Source organism: Tubulanus polymorphus, chromosome 3 (genome assembly GCF_964204645.1).
Source record: "Tubulanus polymorphus chromosome 3, tnTubPoly1.2, whole genome shotgun sequence".
Classification (NCBI taxonomy): domain Eukaryota; kingdom Metazoa; phylum Nemertea; class Palaeonemertea; order Tubulaniformes; family Tubulanidae; genus Tubulanus; species Tubulanus polymorphus.
This window is the reverse complement of record NC_134027.1, coordinates 2,285,200-2,304,376: the sequence shown is the minus strand read 5'-3', so window position 1 is coordinate 2,304,376 and position 19,177 is coordinate 2,285,200. Positions and strand designations below refer to the sequence as shown.

The following is a 19,177-nucleotide window of genomic DNA, read 5'->3' as shown; positions in this document are numbered from 1 at the left end:
ACCAATTCGACAAATCGAATGCTGTTCTGACTTCAATACTTTCATGTACTATAAGGTTATTGATCGCGTGAGGAATAATTGGATCAAAACGAATCAACAACATACTTTAACTGTGAAGAGTTTTACGGAACATGAGTTGACTCCACGCGTGTGGAAGAAGTACAAAAACCTCATTAGATTATTCACTCAAATAATGGATAAAATCAACGCTACATTTTTTCTGAATGCCGGCTCAGTGATCGGTGCCTATCGACACCACGGACCTGTACCTTGGGACGATGATTTCGATGTTTTGTCACCGATGGCCACTTTTCGGATCATAAGAGACTTGTTTGAGAGGAATGACGCGCTGGTGACGAAACTAAAAATCAAAATGCCGAAGAAAAGGCCGTGGAAAATCTCATACAAGAATAAATCGTGGCCTTTTATTGACGTCTATCCGTATTTGGAGGCGGATGGGAGATTATACGACAGCATTTTTAGAAGTCCGTTCAATCACAGGCGCGATGATATTTTTCCGTTATCGAAGGTGCCATTTATGGGTTTATGGTTACCAGCACCGAAAAACAAAGAGAAAGTTATGGAAACGGCGTATGGTGATGTTAACACAATGTGTGTTACCCATAACGTATCTCATACAACCTGGGAAATGAAACGCGTCGTTTCAGTAAAATGCGCCGATCTACAGGGTGTATTTCCGTTTGTACAGCGATCTTGCCATGCGGGTCATGTGACAGAGATTCTCAAAATCGACGATGAAATTTTGCATTCGTGGAAATACCGCAAAAATACATGTTAGTCAAATATCAATTAGAATGTTACGCGCGGTACTTGTATTTTGAGCGAAGCAACAATTTGTGTGAAAATTTGTAAATGTCTTGAAGCACGCCTGGAACTTATCGAAACGGTTGAAAGTGAGATAATCTCCATTGAGTCGAGAACGAACAAAATGCATCGGGCATCCGTGTCCTGCTTACTTGTGTCCCTGATTGTAAACTTAAGCTGCGGGACCGATTGGATGGTCAATAACTGCTCGAAATTCCTTTACTTTATTTTACTTTTATTGTTTACCAAATCTTTTATAAAATGTTCAGCGACAGGATTTTTATCTCAAAAATAACAAAATTTCATAACTTATGCATCTGGCGTCATGAATATACGGGGATACGGTACTGATAGAATCAGTTGCCGTCTATTCTAGTATGCGGCGCCCGTCGTGTTTTGGTATATGTGTTTGTTCAAGATGTTACAAGTTGATATTGAATACTTGCTACTAGATGGCGGTGGTGGTAATTAATTTTTTTGTGGTGGACGGAAAATTGATATCTATAAATCACTCGAACGTAACTCTATATAAGCGGTTAATGTGATTATTTATTCGAGTAATCAACCTATATTAATTTATATCATTTTAACGTTTGTCAATTCTATCTTTTAAACACTGATTGATGTAATGGATGCCTGCTAGATCCACCTGTGTCAGTCCGAACTATGTTGAAGATTTCACAAAACTGTTAACTCATTTCATTAACTGGGTGTAAATTATGTCGTTTTTCATTTTGCTTATTTGTCTACATATAGTGAAATAAAATCTGAAATGAATATGTATATTTCATTCAGTTCTCTTTTATGCAATTAATAGGCCTTTGTCTCGTTACATCCATGTAAGAGCAATTATACTAGTAGAGATCGCTGGTGCGGTGGATCATTACGTGCCAGTGAACTGGAGTCCGCCCCTTCGTTTACGATGAAAGCCGCTGACAACTCGGCGAGCTTCCGAAGAACAGTCGACCCGTTGTAAAATTTACTATTCTGTGCAACACGGCGGAATAAACATGAACCTCGCGCTCTTCGCGCCTCCGACACAAGAATGAAACAACCGACATGGATTATTAAAACAGGATTAACGATGGAGATTGGAAATTTATTTAAGATATGGACATTGTTAATCCTAACAGGTATTACAATTTCAATAAACTAGAATGATTTCTATAATGAAGCTTTGAAGGTTATAACTCGTGATCAGTTATAACTTAGATTTCTTTACAAAGTTACATTCGCTTCTTGAGCGGAAAATATTTCTTAAGTCTTCTGATTTTCATTTTTTCGTCTTCTATGTCTATATTCACATGTACAGATTTCACTGATTCGTGATATAGGTCCTACTCAGCGTTATGATGTGTTTACTCGATTTGTGCAGTTATTCTAATAATTTGGCGGCATTTTATCAATTCATCTCAAGAATACCAAGAGATTCAGTGAAGAGCTAATATCTGATAGTCGCCTCCCAGACTACTGACGCCAATACTTCTCCCAAAGCGCTTTGGTATTTTCTCGCAATTCAGTCGCATCTTTATTCCCTGATAGGAAGGAATTAGATATCCTTAAGAAAATTACTCGAAATGTCCCAATCAGCTTTTCCTTCCCGTCGAAGCATTTAACTTTGCTTTTCGTTTTTGTGTGGTACAGGGTGTATTTATACAGATACCCTCGCAAATATGCCCATAAATATATCGTAGACATATACACGACTGGTATATCTGACGTTTCGTAACATAATGAACATTTGTGTTATTCTAGGAAATGAGCGCGTTTGGCGTCGATGTCAAAACAATTATCATTTGCCCATCATCGTAGCCGGTTTTTTTCGCAGTTGAACAGGAGGTAAATTCCAAACAATATCGGATCTAATCGTTCTTAATAGACGTACAAACAGTTTAATGTCTAGTGGCCACAGACATCAGCGCAAATATAGATTGATATAAATGTCTCGTATAAACTGGAGGTACATCAATTTATGAGTGGTAGTAAATTGCATGTCTGGACTCTGTACGGGGGTAAAGTGTCCTTCATCGTTACCACTCTCAGGTCCCCGATGTCATAAATCTGATGTGTATATATATACAATTATGCATTGGTCGTTGTTAGCTGTAATACGAAAGCAGTCGAAATTTCATCCGACCATTAAATACGTGCGGAAAAAAAACCTTATTTTTAACAGATCGTCTCCGTATGTCACGAGTATTGGACCCGTTCGATCGCCCCGGGGTATTTATCGAGGACCATAATTATTTAACAATGCGTTAAAAATTATCATTCAATGTTCATTCGCTGCCTTTTATCGCCTTGGTAAATAATGCATCGTCTGCAAGTTAAGTTAGATACGCTTTTTATATATTTTCCAACCCGCACAATACTCAGGAAAAACTATCGACGAAGAATGAATTTTAAGTAACTGCCTTTCTTAAAAATCTAAATATATCAAGTTGTTAGCAGCTATATGCCGGGTATTCGGCTCTACTATGCGCGTACATGGTTGTTAATCTAACAAAAGCTAACTGAAGATGAATTGACGACAGTTCTTTAAGAAAATTATAGGGTAGCGGCTTTAGACGGGCTATAATCTTTACCTCAACGCCACACAGTCCTTGTGACCCAGTCATATATAACGGTAGGGTCTATGGTTGTGGAAAATCAGTCAAAACAATCTTACAACAATAAGAACCTATTGACAAAATATTTTGAGGAAGTATGTCGTAAGGGTGAAATATTTTCTCTGTGGACAAATTGACATTTCATTGATTCTGCTGATGTCCAATATTTGAAATCAAGCATTAATTAAAAAGTTGAAGCATTGGCACTCGCCTTCTCAATGAATCGAAGAATATCATTGCTTTTGTTGTGATTTGTCGAATAGATTCCACCAAATCTATTTGGCTTCATCCATTTAAAACTATCGGGTTACAAATTGCAGCTCCTTTCAGAGACTAAACAAAACGTCCCGAATTGGTCTTTTCAATGCGTAGTGTATTTCATATGGCAAAATGTTGGCAATACATTCGTCAGTCGGCTTTCATCGGATATATTCTTAAGGCCCGAGAAGTATAAGAAGCCAAACCGACCAAGTCGGCAATGGATATCATATTATGCGAGGAAACTTTTAACCCAGAACGTTGAAAATTCTTTCAAAAGCTTAGGGAAAATAGTCGACGTGAACTTTAAGTTTTGAAAGGACTCCCCGCGGCAGAAAGATGGCACTGATGATAAGATTGTAATATCAGAACAATAGCTAACCGCGTATATTCTGTTAAAGAAACTCGTTCCGCACCGGTTTAACGGTTTCTACATTCCAATAATGTTTAGATTAATAATGTTTAGATTCGTACTGCCATTTCTGCCATTTTAGTAGAATATGTATGAGTGTATATATGATTTAGACACCTGTTTCAGTGAATTCGTCTTTTCCAATCAAGTTCAATACAAAATAATTTTGAAAATGTACCATTTTCCGAGTATCCAGAGTGATTTTAAATCAAAATGATCCAGGCTTCATTCTGGACAGGACTTCAAGTCAGCTGTTCACAGAAATGACTTGCAAAATGATTCCGACTGGTTTAATCAAGGACGAATAGAGTTTTAGAGTCCATGGTTTGATGGTATATTTTCAGCTGTTGATATTTTCTAGGTTCTTTTGCCAATCTGTGAAAAAATTATCTTGGCAAAGATAGGTGGGCTCCCTGCCCCCTAAATCCACCCCCGAGATAAATATTCTTCAGTGACAGCAGTTATAGGCAATTCTAACATACTGGGTTTTCAAAATGCTTGTGGCGAGTTGCATCGCCAGTGATATTGCGAATTTAACTACACGGGTATCATAAATTAGCTGGTAAGAGATATGATTCTGATGGTGAATCCGTGTAAACTATCGAGATAACGCCTAGTTACGTGTTTCCTAAGCGATGTACGCTGCAGTGTCTATCAGTAAAAGTGTAACTTACAAGTTTCTACATATCATCTTATACTACACCCATGTACTCCCTTAAAATTCACCGGTTTTCGTGAGTTTTAAATGATGAAGTCGATGGGAGTTCTTAAATCAACGCCATATGCCAGCGATGATGATGTAAGAATTGGCTAATATTTGCTTATTCTCAATACCGCGACTGCGACTTTTTCCACGCGGTTCCAGACTGGCGACACCATCAATCATTTTCGATGCGGTAAAATCGACATGATCGGCTTGTTTTAAACGATTTATGTGTCGCTTAAACGAGCTACGTGTGTTTAACGTTAATATACCCCGACCTGTATTGCATAACACACGATTTCCAGTCACAAAATAAACAAAAATGCTCACTTTACATTAAATCTCTTCCTCTTTGAAAAAATTGTTCTAATACAGTCGATATGGACTGGTAACTTATTCGATCGTATCGCATGATAAGGAAATCTGTATAGACTACCAGGATTGATACTTCAGTTTTCCTTCAGCTCAACCGACTTGCAGTAATTTTGTACTAACGATAAAATCAAAATATCGTTATTGGATCGCTTCACTCGTAACCCGTATATATGAATAAAAATGCTCGAGATTATTTATCTATCCACGCCGTTACCAGTTTGAAGTGATCGTTTCATACTTTATGATAAAAAATGAAAAGTTGCCTGGATAATCGTTTGCGTGAAATCAGGTTTCGATGGCACTTGTAAGTACACGATGTGAGCAATGGATAAGATGGATGGAGTATAGTTTCCATCGGAGCCGGATTGCGAACGACATAAAATGATGAAGACATTCTTGTAGATTTGTTTTTTTGTTTTTTAGAAAAACCACACCCAAACGTGCATCTTACACCAATTTGTTGTTTTCTAGGAGTGGCAAAGGTCACTGGCCTGTGTCCGGCAAACATTTCGATGGAAGTTAGCACGTGTTTAACGCAGTACAATACGTTCAGTCGTGTGATAACAGAGCAACCGACTCGTTTATTCACCGGGGTTGATGTCGAAGTCCTCCGTTATTTATGCGCGTAAGTAATTCTAGACATCGTCGACATCGATCACGTTGTCTCCCTTTAAAACGTGTCTCTTTTATTGCTGATATTTCAAGTCAAAAGCACAGTTTGTCAATAAACGATAATCTAAGGGTTGAATATGAAATATTTCACAGGTCTATTTTTGACTGCCGGCATCATCCAATTTAAACGTAATTCACGAGACATTTGTTGTTTGCCTGGTGTTTGTTGTTTAGAAAGTCACACAGTTCCCTCTGGAAACTTGTTGCATTTCAAAAGCCGTTAAAAGGCCATAAATGACTAATTTATCGCGCTATTTTGCTATAGGAATAGACACAGTTCCGCTGTAGGATCAACAGCATTTATATGACATTTTCTTGACGCCAATGGAAATTACCGCGTTACCAATCGTCGCTCAAATTCATCATTAACCTCATCAAATGAATAGGTTTGATCGGTTGATAATTAGCAATAATTCCTCATATTCTATTTATGTAATTCATGCAGTACACAGGGGTTAGAAGCGTTGTTATCTTTCTTAATTATCTGCACACATTGGCCAGTTGAAACGGCGATATCTGAATACTCTCTCCAGATTCGACCGATCCGATTCTTCCACGTTCGTGAATCATAAAGCGCTCCTCAACAGCTTACCGATGGCTAGATATACATTTCAAATCGTTTTCGTTTTAGCGAAGGAAAATTTATGCAACACCACGAACTCCAGTAATTCATCAATAGTGACGAAAAACCTGTGTTCTATCTGAATGCACCTTCTCAGTTCTTGACGCGACGCGACATTTTCATAAATCGTGGAATAGATTTTTATTTACGATAAGAATTCTATTACAAACCCCGTGGTCCGAGAATGCCGAGAGACGAACACTCTAATCGTAATGAAGCAGGCAAAATGCAATATTTACAAAACCCTCGCGGTAACTAATAAAATAGCAGCCCATTTCGTAGACAGGTTTATCTGCGGATTTGGAATAGCGAATGATTTTAAAGTCCAAGCAGAAATATTTCAAAATTACTTATTGAAAAACCAATTTCATATGAATAACCCTCAAATAGAGAATTCTTATTGGGTATATCTGTCAAATATTCCAAATCATGCATGTCTGTATGAAAAGTACTAGTATTCGAATTTCGAGTTAAGTTGACAAGAACTACAAGATAAAGTATGACAGGATTGAAATGGTATCCTCGAGCACTTTAAGACATGGCGCCTAACACGCATTGTCTTACATTGAATTATTGAACGACTGTCGTTTCATCAATTACAAGATTGTGAAAAAACACGTCCTCCTGCACTCGCATTCGGTCGATCTACGAATAGCGGAAACAGCCATTCGGAGTTTGTTCAATAATTCACAACCTATCTCATTTTGCTGCAATTCGAACCCTCTTCTGGGAGAAGAAAAAATGTCGTTCGAATAACCGATGAGCTTCTGATGATAAGAAAAACAGTAAATTTCAAGCTAACAAATATATATGTATATATGGTATTGTTATTCGATATGTTACCATGGAATTGATACGACATGTTTTATTCTTGTGATATTATCAAGATAATCCTTTGAGAGGTTTATCTATCATGTTAACGTCGGATAAGGGAACGATATTTCAGTTTTTATCTGATGATTAAGATTTTGATATTCGTGAATGATATATTCTTCAGTACATACAGACCGGCTACGATGTGTCTGACACGTTTAAGAATTGAATGTCCAAGAGCTACGAAACAGATCAACGCTGAAACCGATCATATGCTGATATTGGATGAGTTATGTAGCAGGAGAGATTTATTCGATTGTAAGTGACAATTCCTTCGCTGAATTCAGCGCATATGATCCCCTCGGCGTCATCACTTCTAGATAATGTGCAGCATGTCGTATCTATATAACATGTATATGATATTGCAATGCAATGATTTGACGTGAATCAAATATGAATTTTGTCGCACATTCAAATATAGATTAACAAGTCAACAGATCTAAATGTTGTGGTACAAGTTGCATGAAATTCTATGATGGAAAATTAAAGGCTCTAAAATGATTAAGATAAACATTGAATATTTGTGTAGTTCAATGCAGGTTTTTATTCTATCTTTACAGTATACGCGTTACAGCAGAACTGTTACATCAGAACTAGCACAATTTCGAGTCAGTGTTACAGCGATTTTAGGGTAAAATCTGATTCTAATTGGGTGGAAGCGGTCGATGGACGAAACAAAGCATTGAAAAACGTTTGCAGGTACGTATTATCCATAATGTGACGATTGATGTGTATTAAAAAGAATAATCAATTTACAGCTTCCCAGAGCTAGCCATTGAGGAAACGCTGTTGTGTTGAAAATAGAGTAAAATCATACATTGAGAATAAAAAGAATCCCAGATGTTTTCATGATGTTTCGACTTTAGCCATCTTCATGAATATTGCTATGTGTATTCCTGAAGATGGCTGATTGTCGAAACGCCGAATAAATTATTAGCTCAAAGAAATATTTCGGATTCTTTTTATTCCTAGAGTGAGATTTTATATTAATTTCCCAAAACGATTTCCTTATAACGGTTGTTTGTTATTGAGCCCTCGCAACTGAAAAGTCACAGCCAGTGACAGAAATTCGCAGTGTCTAGTCACTGCAGCGATCTGGCTCGAGCTATCAACGTTAATGGATTTTTCGGTCTAAATTTACCGGAGCTGTTCATTCTCGGCATTAATCTACGGGCACTTTCATCTATAAATATCGTTAATAAATCATTATATAATCACACTAATGGATTTTCTGTTGGAAGAAGCTCTGTATGAAGTGTGCGATAACCTTCTTTATAGATGAAATTTCTTCGTAAAATTTACCATGAAAAATCATACGATTCTCTGCAATGCGAACGTTGCAAGAATCTGAATCATTTTTCTGAAACTTGTAATGTGAGTCATGACTTCCAAAATTGGTCAAGAAATATTTAAAACTTTTCAACTCTCGCACAATGAATCCTGAGTCATTTTCCGTCGCCTACCGCTTTCCGTTTACCTTTATCTTCACCTGATAAGTCTGATAAAATGTTCTGTTTAAATTTCATCGGTTCGGATTTACGAACTAGCACCGTTTTGTTGACGGCGAAACACATGTACACGAGCGAGCGCGCTTGTTTTTTTAGTTTACCTGTTTGTTCTGAACTCGAAACAAGTTTACTTAACCGCTGCCAAGAAGCAATTATCCTAACTCGCGGCCGCTATTTAACTGTCTGTATCACTCGGTTAATAATAAGATATCAGTTATAAATGAGATGTTCTCTTGTGAATCTGCAGCTTTCGGATGCTTTCAGCACCTGATGCGGCGTGTTCACCATTTTACCGACGGCTTACCCGCTTGCAGTGCCAACTTACAACTATTTTCGACTACCCCTTGTCGGTAGCGATTATGCATCTATTCAATGAAGGCTCTATCCCGATCCTATGTGTATTCGGGGCGTTGATAAGTGACTTCTAACCCGAGGAAATTCGTAGCACATGCAGTGATTCATGTACATATTACGTGTACTCTCAGCTGTATGATGCATCGTAATTCTAATTAAAGGAAACCTTAGTAAATAAAACCTCGTTAAATTTGTAGGATTTCTTGAATCTCTAATTGATTTACAGCGTGTTGAGTGAAACCCTTCGTTAACCGTTATAGACGATCACAAATGTCACTCATTATTTCTTTGCAGAAATTACGATGTATTAGTTTCATGTTTGAAAGAAAATATAAGAAAAACGTGCGGACACGAAGCCACGAAACTGGTCAGTGATCTGGTAATGCCCGCAGTTAAAATATCACACGCCTGTTTGTCACTAAAAATAACAACTCCGCGACCACTGGTAAGCGCTATAGAAACGACTGTCGGATCGCGCAGTCATATATAATCATTAATCAGCCCAATAGAATTGAATCCCACGCTCTATATAAATCTGAAAGATTGAAAACAAAATCTATTCATCAGATAGTTAGAATTAGTTTTAGTTAGAATCTTAAGTTGAAAGATACGACATTTCGGACTGATTTGATAGCTAGAATAATTTTGATGGATTAATCTTATTTTTAATCTCTTGTTGAATTTGTATATGGCTGGTGTTATCTCTTCTACACGATTAAGTGTGGCTATCTTACTACGAACGAATATTTGTTTTTTTCTTTCAGAAGCCGAGGGTACTCACATCACCGACAAAAAGAGCCTATAACAAGCCAAACAATTCGAAATATTCTATTAATTCTGCCATTTCGACAAGGATAGCACTAACGTTATATCCCTTTGCCGGTTTTCTGGTAGTGACTTTTTATAGATTGCACGTGATATTATGAACCAATAACTATGGCTACAATAGGACACAATAAATCTGCTTATTACTAATATATGTATATATGTAGATAATTTGATTAATGATTAATTGGTGTAAATACATTGAACTTACGTAATGCTTATGTGTGAAGTGATAATACTTGAGGTCGAGGAACTCTACGAATGACGTCAGGGCGGATTGACGTAAATCGAACGCCGTCGGTACAATGTTTACTACGTTACCATGGAACGTAAATATAGTAATTTTAAGTGCATCCGTGATTTTGGAAAATCTAATTATTGCAATTTGAAATATTTCTTTTTGTGTTAGATTGAATGATTTGTACGACACGCTGTATATAGAATAAAATGTGTTTATATACTACCGTACATTATATTTGAATGTTGTCTGTTTGTGTATTTCTTAAAAAAGGAAGACGCAATAAAAGAATTGAACAATGATGAATCTTCATGTAAATCTTTCCTTGAATTTTTCGCGAATGAAAAAAAAACCATTGTTGCTCCCGAAGATATTAAATTGTTTCATAACATACGTCATTTCGTGATTGGTGTTTGTCGTATTCATAGACGTCACACTCACTACTAACTCTTACCTTGAAATGAAAATCATTGTCCGATAAACACCTTCGAATTTTAGGAAAAATACAAAATCATTTAAATATATCCTGGAAAATGTCAATGTTTTAAACACTTGTTCTTACCTTGTTGCATACGAATTATGTGCATGTGAAAAATGAGGAAAATTCTTTTCGAACCACTTACGTTAGAAATGAGTACATATTTGATAGATAAAATCTATAAGAGCGTCAACACAATGAATCTCATTTCCAAAAGTCTAAGCAATAGCAATTAAGAAGAACGTTTTCGGGAAAGATACCCCTCATCAGGTAGATTACAAGTGACCAAAATGGATAACTTATCGGTATCTGTATATCTATAAATCTTAACATAATTACATAAGATTTGTTCCCGCAAATGTTCGTCTTGTTGAATATTGCTTACTAATTTGGAAATAAGCTTAAATGTTACATGAATCTCAGGTCTCTACCGAAGATATATCAGATGTTGCTCTACAGATTATCAGCAGGGGGTCTAGGGTTACTTACTTAAAGTATAGACGTATGACATTTCTACTTTATCAGATGTAAATTTACAGGTTTTAAACAATTCGCAGAAGATTTCACCACTTGAATATCGCACGACAAACGCAGTGCATCTGGAGTTGTCGTTACACTTCTCAGCACAGGAGCTCGGTCCGTACGGGATCTCCTTATCGAGTATTGCATATTTTCGGCAACCGCTTTCGGCAAAAAAATCATAACCATCTACAGCTAAAAAATAAATGTTGTTAGACATCTTATCCTTACATAAACAATTTCTCATTTACGAGGTAAGACACCAGTCACCACTGACAACACGTACCGATCATATTGTAAGAATGACAGTCTGACATCGGTAGCGCTTTAAAGCACTTGTTGGATTCTGCGTAATCCCAAGTACTCAGCGTGCCTGCCGCATAGTCAATTCTCATTCCATACCCGTATGCACAGCCCACTTGCAAGCAGTTTTCATTTCTGTTTCTGATGGTGGAAATATCACGTGGTAGACAGCAGTACCCCTTTCTAAGCACGAATCCGTCTTGATCTGGAATTTGATTCGGTGAAACCTTCACGAACATGGAGCGAACAACAAAAACACGAGGATATCAATTATGCACGAACTCACGAAGTAGATCATACGTAAGTTGCTGTGAACTGCCATCCGTGGTTGAACATTCTTTAGAGACTTGAAGTAAACATCCTTGTTGAAAACTATACTCAAAATTTGCTTCGCTGTTTAAAGCCTTCTGGGCACATTTTGTCAAAGACATTTTTTCGTACTCGACAGATAACCTGTCGTTGTCGGTTAAACATGATCCAATTCGCACGCCGTGAGTTGGTGTATCTTAAAATAGGACACGGCAACAATTTCAAAAGTAAGGAATAATTTTTTTTTGGTAGTATTTTGAAAAAGAACATTTCGTATTGTATCTAAGAATATTTTCATATTATTTGAACTATGATTTGATTCTTTATTCAAAACCTGATCGAATTCGAACCTACATAACCTTGTAACCTACCGCGGGTATATGAAAAAATTGATGCTTCGCGACAAGTCGTTGATCGAATATCGTAACGGTAGAAAAACTCACACTTCTGCGTCTTTGAATCGAATATAAATCCTCGCGAATGGGAAATCTGCGCCAGCTGTTGACAATCTATCAGCGATTGATCGGAATACGCGATCGGTATTTCATTCACTTGTGATTCACACGTTTCTAATACATTGTTTATTCTTATGTAGTGTTGTAATTCTAATAAAAAACAAATAACGTCATAGATAAAGTATTTGATTTACCATTAATATCTGATAATATTTTATAACGAATTAGAATAGAAATTTGAAATTAGAGGGAATAGGATAAGATTAATAATTTTGTATCCGAGCGATCGAAATTAAAGTAATAACTAAGGGAATATTCTAGTGCATAGAATTGTCCTACCGATGTTTTCGTAGTACACAATTCCATACGTCGTTTCATTTCGCTGTCCTCGCAGGTTTTCCACTTTAATTAACCAGTCGTTTTCAGCAACGTCTCCGCCGAGAATTACGTCGACACCAGAACCACGTACCACAGCAGCAAACCCTACACATGACTCCGATTCGTTATGGAATTTCTCATCACAACGAGCCTTTCCAGAATCGACATCGGATTGTTTCAACATCTCGATCTTTGATGAATTACTTGCTCGTTGTTTCATCAGCGAATCCGCTTTAAACGGTTTTTGTCTGATTATAAAACCATTGATATCTGAAATTCATGAAAGTCCCTCAGCATGAGCTGCAGGCAGCATACATCACCAACCGCAACCAAATCTAGTCGATGAAGTTTTACTATACTTACTCTTTTGTTTCCAGTATGAGTACGAATATTTCATGATGTTGCAAGTCGCATTTTCGAAGGGGTTGATAGCGCACTCGGATGAGTTTTGCCAATCGAATGTAGAACATAATTCAGACTGATCACAGCGCGTAGAACATTCCTGAATACTAGTAACTCTCTTCTTAGAATCGCCACCACAATCGTAGTTTGTCCTTAGAACATATCCCTTCACATCTTGCAATAAAAACAATCATATGTTTAACAATTTACATTTTGTCAAGCAGTATATTCAGTTCCACAGCTGTGGGTAAGAGTTATCTCAGAGTTAGTATAAGTTCATTTTCGGAGTCAAATCCCCCTAACTCTTCACTGTGTGGATTGAGTCGAGAACAAATTCAAACTTCAAAATAACTTAATGTAAAACAGATACATTATTGGATAGACAGTTCACTTAAGACAAATGAGAAACATAGAGATAAAAACATTACAGGATAATGGAGCAATTTAGAAAGAGATTTTAACATAATCAATGTTAAAGCATGAAGTGGACACATTTCACTTCAATTTGTTATATTTCTCGAAAGTATGAAATAAATATGATACTTACAGCGAGTAAAAATCACGTCTTTTCTTGATGATTTCACTCTATAATATGCCGGCGAAATTACAAACTTGTCGATCAATGAACAGCTCTGTGATGGCGGATCAAAGGCGAATGTTTTACAGGACGAGTTGGAGTTACAAACTGTGTGACATTCAGATAGATCTGATTTGAAACTTGAAATGATGCCTTTTCTGCCTTGTTTTTCTAGTATCGCATTTTCAAATAACGTATAACCGCCGTTCCGAACAATGTAATCTATAGATTGCAATAAAAACCATCATCATCAATATGATGAGATACAGTTTCACCAATCAATCCAATTTTGTTAGAGGTCCATGTTTTATATATTGATAAATGAATTAATATCATTATACGATTATACGCTTCCATAATTCTAAATCAATAGCTGGTGGATGAAAGCGTCATAAAGGCCTAGTTATTAAGACCGCCTTTGCCAACTAAATCTCCGTTTGATATATTAACCTAATTTTTCGAACAGGAATCCTCGCTCTGTGGCCGGCGGTGAGAAGCAGCTACTCTGTGCGGTTCTTATTTGACTGCTGAGATCTCTAGTGAACCAGACTCCTTCACAATCCACATTTGAGCTGCATTCTTCTATCAATTCAGTAATATTGTAGGTAGTCGCGTTTGTAATAGCGCTGCACATCGACGTTTCATTATTTTCACCACCAATTAGCGGCAATTCGATTCGAGTAAAGCCGTGGAAGTCGCCTTATTATGTTATCATAAAGAAAATACGATATAGAAATTGAATCATTACTTTATATTCATGAATTTCTATTCGCTAAGCAACAAGAACCAAACAATACAAAAAACTATACATAATTGGTTTTCTGTTGAATTCATTTGTATGCGCATTTATGATAAATTCGATCATTAAATTTTCATCTCGTCAGAAAAGTTAATTGAAGATAATTAGCTACCTATTTTAAAATATAGATCTCCTTCCCCTGCAGTGGGCTCACATGTTTCGTACATATGACAGATTCCTTCTATTTGGCGAAAGACTTGACACTTTTTGGACTTTTTGCACTGCTCGGAACATGACTGCAAGTTGAGTATTTCACCTCCGTCGAAGGAGTTCTGGCTGCAAGAAGTTCTGCTCACTCGAAAAAAGTTTTTTGCATCTAAAACATGAAACTCCATTAATTACCACCAAGTTATCAAAATTTCACGGGTATAGACCTCGAATCATATATATCGAATATAGCCTCAAATCATACCTTTAATGTAATAAAAGCTATTCATTCGAAATATGAATTTTCCAGTTAATTGTCTCTGGTCAGAATATGCGAGCTTGCATTGCCTTTGCCTGAACGAAAATATGAAGCCTTCGCAACGAACTGTATTATCACATTCTGTGGCACATTCAGTAACATTGCTAACATTAACCGATATGACATCAGCTGTTACGATATCAACGTGGAAACTGTGTATTGAATACTCCCACAAATCACTCGTCACTGAAACATATATAACAGGTTAAAATGTATACCGAAATTTGTCGTGTTCTGATTGGTAAAATGAAGTTAACATACACGCTTTGACATAAAATAGTGACGTAGTGTTTTGCTTTTCCTGACAGTCGGACAAGTTCATCCACATCGTGCAATTTTCTATCGATTCATACGTAAACGATTGACAGTCTTCATCATTTTGACAAGATTCCGAACATTCTTTCATATTTTCTGTCTGAGTCTTAAAGATTCCATTACAAGCACCAAAAACAAGTTGGAATCGTGGTTGACCTATTTGATAGAAATAAGTTTAAGCTAAATCTGTTCATAGAAAGACATACGGACCGACCAAATCTTTCATTTCTGTTACTACCTTTGATCATAAATCCACCGTTTGCCCAAGTTTGATAGTTACACGAATCGCTATCATCAATATGTAACAGGCTGCATGAATGGCTCATCGTTTTCTTGTTATAATTAGACCTAAAACCTAAACATCCAGGGGTTTCGTCGCAAATTCTTTTACAATCGAGTGGCCATTTATTTCCTCTATTTACAGTGTTTCCGCAGTGAAGATTTTTCATTAGGAAGTAGTTACGCGCGGCAGTACCTTGATTAACAAAAACAGAGAATCATAAACCAACGCTCTCCGTCGTAAAGACATCGTTTAAATAAAAGGTTTCTCCCGATAATTATTTGTTTTACATACTTTTAAGGATGCGAATGAACGGAATAGAATCAGGTTTCTTAATTATATCGCATTTTTTTGATAATAAAACACCGGTTGCTTCTAAGTCTCCATCAGCCTTAATATTAACATCTCTTATTTCGACAGCGACACAGTTCTCTTCTGTCTCACATTCATAGCTTAGTGTAGAAAATGGTTCTTGTTTGTAAAGAACGACGTCCTCCATTATTGTTATGATATCTTCATTTGAATCATTTCGTTGGCATTCTCCGTACATAGTTTTGTAACGGATATTATCTAAAACAGTTGTATAAGGTGATAAAACAATCGGGTGGGTAGAAATTAGTTTGTTATTTTGCGATCATATCGATTACCTATTTTGATGTATAAGTGATGATTTTGCTTGGCTTGAGCAGGAAAACAATTTTTAAAACTGGTACATTTATAAGAATCTGTCGTATAGACTAAAGTGTTCGCAGGTTTACACTCAAATGGACCTTCGCCAACATTATATTCAACGTACGCTTTGGCATTTGATTGGCAAGTCGTGTTTGCAAGCCGAAAATAATTTCTGCGATCTGGAAAAGATAGCTAGGACGATGTATTCGGTATAGCGTCATCATTTTCACAATCTTTCGACGGTATTTAGAGATACGTACCAAGTTTGTAGTAGGCGTTGTATTGTTGGTTTAACTGAGGGAAACTACACAAACTGCCGAGTAACAACTGACAAACGTGATAATTTGATAGTAATAAAGGATTTGACGAAAAGTAGAAACTGTTGCATTCTTTTTCATCGTCACATAGTTGTTTACACGATTGTAACAGTGAAGTATTGTATATCTTGTTGTGACCACGAGTGCTGATACAAGCAGTTGATGGTCGCATCGCGTAACCGTCCAAAGCGAAGCAAATTTTTGCTGAAAAAACACATCGAGCATCATTCCTACTCCGAAACTGGCAATTTCTATCAATGTTTTGCTGAAGTCAAAAGCAATCTTTGGTAAGAAATAATTGTGTTAGTCTTATTAGTTGGAATTTATGTGAATAACAATTCTAATTCAAATTATTCCTATGCTCATTTCATTTGAACGAACAAGAAAAAAATATTTCAACACTGACAAAATGAGAAAAGCTTACTTACCCATAACACAAACTAAACAAATTATCTGACACTTCTCTACAGGCATTTCGAATAGATTAAAGAAATCTTGTCTACTACAGGACAAAGTTGCATCCACACATATTTATAAATCTTATGAAAGAAATATTTCCAATGTTCAGAATTCTATACATCTGCTGTCCATCTCTCACTGCTGATCGTCGAGCTGCTAACTAATTGTAAATAATTAGACCTATGACTTTTCTTCCAACGATAAAGAGTCAATATATTAAATGCTTTCAGTTACGCATCACCAGTTAAGTATCCAAGGAGATGATTGTGATCAATGTACGAATTACGATGTTGAATATCGTAACCACCAAACCACCATCATTCTATTTTGTTATAAACTAATTTCATATAGTTCCAAAATAGTTACAATATCGTGAAACCCATTATCATAACTCCATCCATCACACTTCAAATATTTAATTGTTTATCATCGGTCGCTAGACAACCGTCTTATATATAAACGTCGGGTGAAATATAATTTCTTGTAAATTGCTACTTAATTCTCACACTAGCGACTAAGAGTGAGTATCGGGATCAAACAGGTCAGCCACAGTGGACAGAATGGAATGACTTCAGTTTTATTTATCATCAACAATTTCATCACCGTTTGCCACAGTAGTATAAAAGGAACCAATATGCACGACCATTTGGAATACAGTAAAGACTGGGTATTGTTCGTTTTTGTTGTAATCATAAACTTTACAACATTTTTCACAAATATCACTGTCTTCGCGACTGTTATTGGAAATGAGTTACTACGGAACAACCTCAGCAATGTGTTCGTTTTAAACCTGTGTATTATTGATATCATCGCCGGTGGAACTGTTTTGCCGCTATCGATAACTACATTCTACCACGGAAAATGGACATTTAGCGACGATTTCTGTAAAGCTGCCGGTTTTCTGATAAACTTTCTGGTTACCGCATCTATTTTCAGTACGTGTATCATCAGTATTGAACGGTTTTTCTCGATTAAATTACCTATGCGCCATTCTGTAGCGATGACGCCGAAGAAAGTAGCAATAATCGTGATACTAATCTGGGTGACGTCATCAATAATTTGTTGTCTTCCGATGTTTGTGTGGAATGTTTACGAGTACCGAAAAGAACGCTATCAGTGCACATTCAATTGGACATCCACCGGACACGTTGATGGATTCGTTATCGTATGTACTGTTTTAACGTTCATCATACCGGGGATTGTCATCCTAGTTATGTATTTACAGGTCTATCGAATTGCGAGGCGCTCTGCCGCACAAGTTCATCCCATACCCACTATTTCGCAGACGGTATCCCAAGGGGAAAATAGCGGTGATTTAGTGGAAACCAGTAGAACAGTCACAACGATGGCAAATACTTCACTTTTTGCGCATCAACGTGCAATCGTGACGTTATTTGTGATTGTAGGGGCATATTTCTTGTTGTGGGGTCCGTACTTTACTATGAACCTTGTGCTCGCAACGTCGTCTATAAATGTATCATCGAAATATGTAGAAATGATTCTTACGTGGATAGCGTTCATGTCGTTCGCCATAAATCCATTAGTATATGGACTTAAAAATGTAGCGATACGGGAAAAACTTATCCACATTTGCCATAAAGTGAAGTCGTTCGTTAAAACCGGCTCGTTGCCCAGAGAGGAATCACAAGCTTTCGAACAAAGTAGTGTCGATTTCTATCAGTTCTTGAGAAATGCGGCTGGATCATCGACGCCACATTCGCAGACGTTTACAAGGGAGAGCCGCACATCGTCTCATGCTATAACAACAATCAAAAATAACAATAATCCGCAGAACATAACTCATACAGTGACAAACACATTGCGAATAACAGTGAAACAGGTCGAAGAGGAAAGCCACAACAGTAGAATTTCATGTCATGAGACGCCAGTTAGAAACGCCGATCATTAAAAACGAACAAATATGACACTTAATGACGTTACGTTTTTATTTCTTAATTTTTTGTAATCGAAAGAACTAAAAGCAAATATACACATGTACTATTTATCATATCATTCGAGTTGTTTCATTACTTTCCAATCAATTCAGCTTTAAATGACAGTCCTGACTGAATAATTCATAGAAATAAGATCCTTTTATCACGTCACCAGTTAATGTAAACTATCACACAACAATCAACTGCAAATGTTCACCAGGGTTTTGATAGCCCTACTGT

General features: G+C 36.8%; 2 protein-coding genes across 4 annotated transcripts; both read left to right on the top strand.

Moving 5' to 3' along the window:
- The first annotated feature begins 1,698 nt into the window (after positions 1 to 1,698).
- On the top strand, positions 1,699 to 10,545 carry LOC141902480 (uncharacterized). 3 transcript variants are annotated; one of them, XM_074790225.1, is made up of 6 exons: positions 1,699 to 1,958; positions 5,654 to 5,807; positions 7,474 to 7,607; positions 7,910 to 8,048; positions 9,506 to 9,656; positions 9,976 to 10,545. In XM_074790225.1, exons 1-6 carry the CDS (start codon positions 1,871 to 1,873, stop codon positions 10,135 to 10,137), a joined length of 828 nt encoding a protein of 275 aa, XP_074646326.1. In that variant the 5' UTR covers positions 1,699 to 1,870; the 3' UTR covers positions 10,138 to 10,545. The 3 variants fall into 3 exon arrangements, with proteins under 3 accessions (XP_074646326.1, XP_074646325.1, XP_074646327.1); XM_074790224.1 differs by having other exon boundaries at positions 5,606 to 5,807; XM_074790226.1 differs by lacking the exon at positions 9,506 to 9,656 and having other exon boundaries at positions 5,606 to 5,807.
- Positions 10,546 to 17,637: 7,092 nt separating this feature from the next.
- Positions 17,638 to 18,912, top strand: LOC141901142 (G-protein coupled receptor 61-like). The gene has a single exon (XM_074788241.1). The coding sequence runs from the start codon at positions 17,638 to 17,640 to the stop codon at positions 18,910 to 18,912; it is 1,275 nt and encodes a 424-aa protein (XP_074644342.1).
- Positions 18,913 to 19,177: the final 265 nt, after the last annotated feature.

Bases quoted from the DNA above. Each gene is read 5' to 3' on its own strand.
- LOC141901142 (XM_074788241.1), top strand. From the start codon at position 17,638: ATGCACGACCATTTGGAATACAGTAAAGACTGGGTATTGTTCGTTTTT.
- LOC141902480 (XM_074790224.1), top strand. From the start codon at position 1,871: ATGAAACAACCGACATGGATTATTAAAACAGGATTAACGATGGAGATT. The intron at 7,608-7,909 runs GTAAGTGACAAT...CTATCTTTACAG, and splicing joins CAGGAGAGATTTATTCGATT to TATACGCGTTACAGCAGAAC. The intron at 9,657-9,975 runs GTAAGCGCTATA...TTTTTCTTTCAG, and splicing joins TAACAACTCCGCGACCACTG to AAGCCGAGGGTACTCACATC.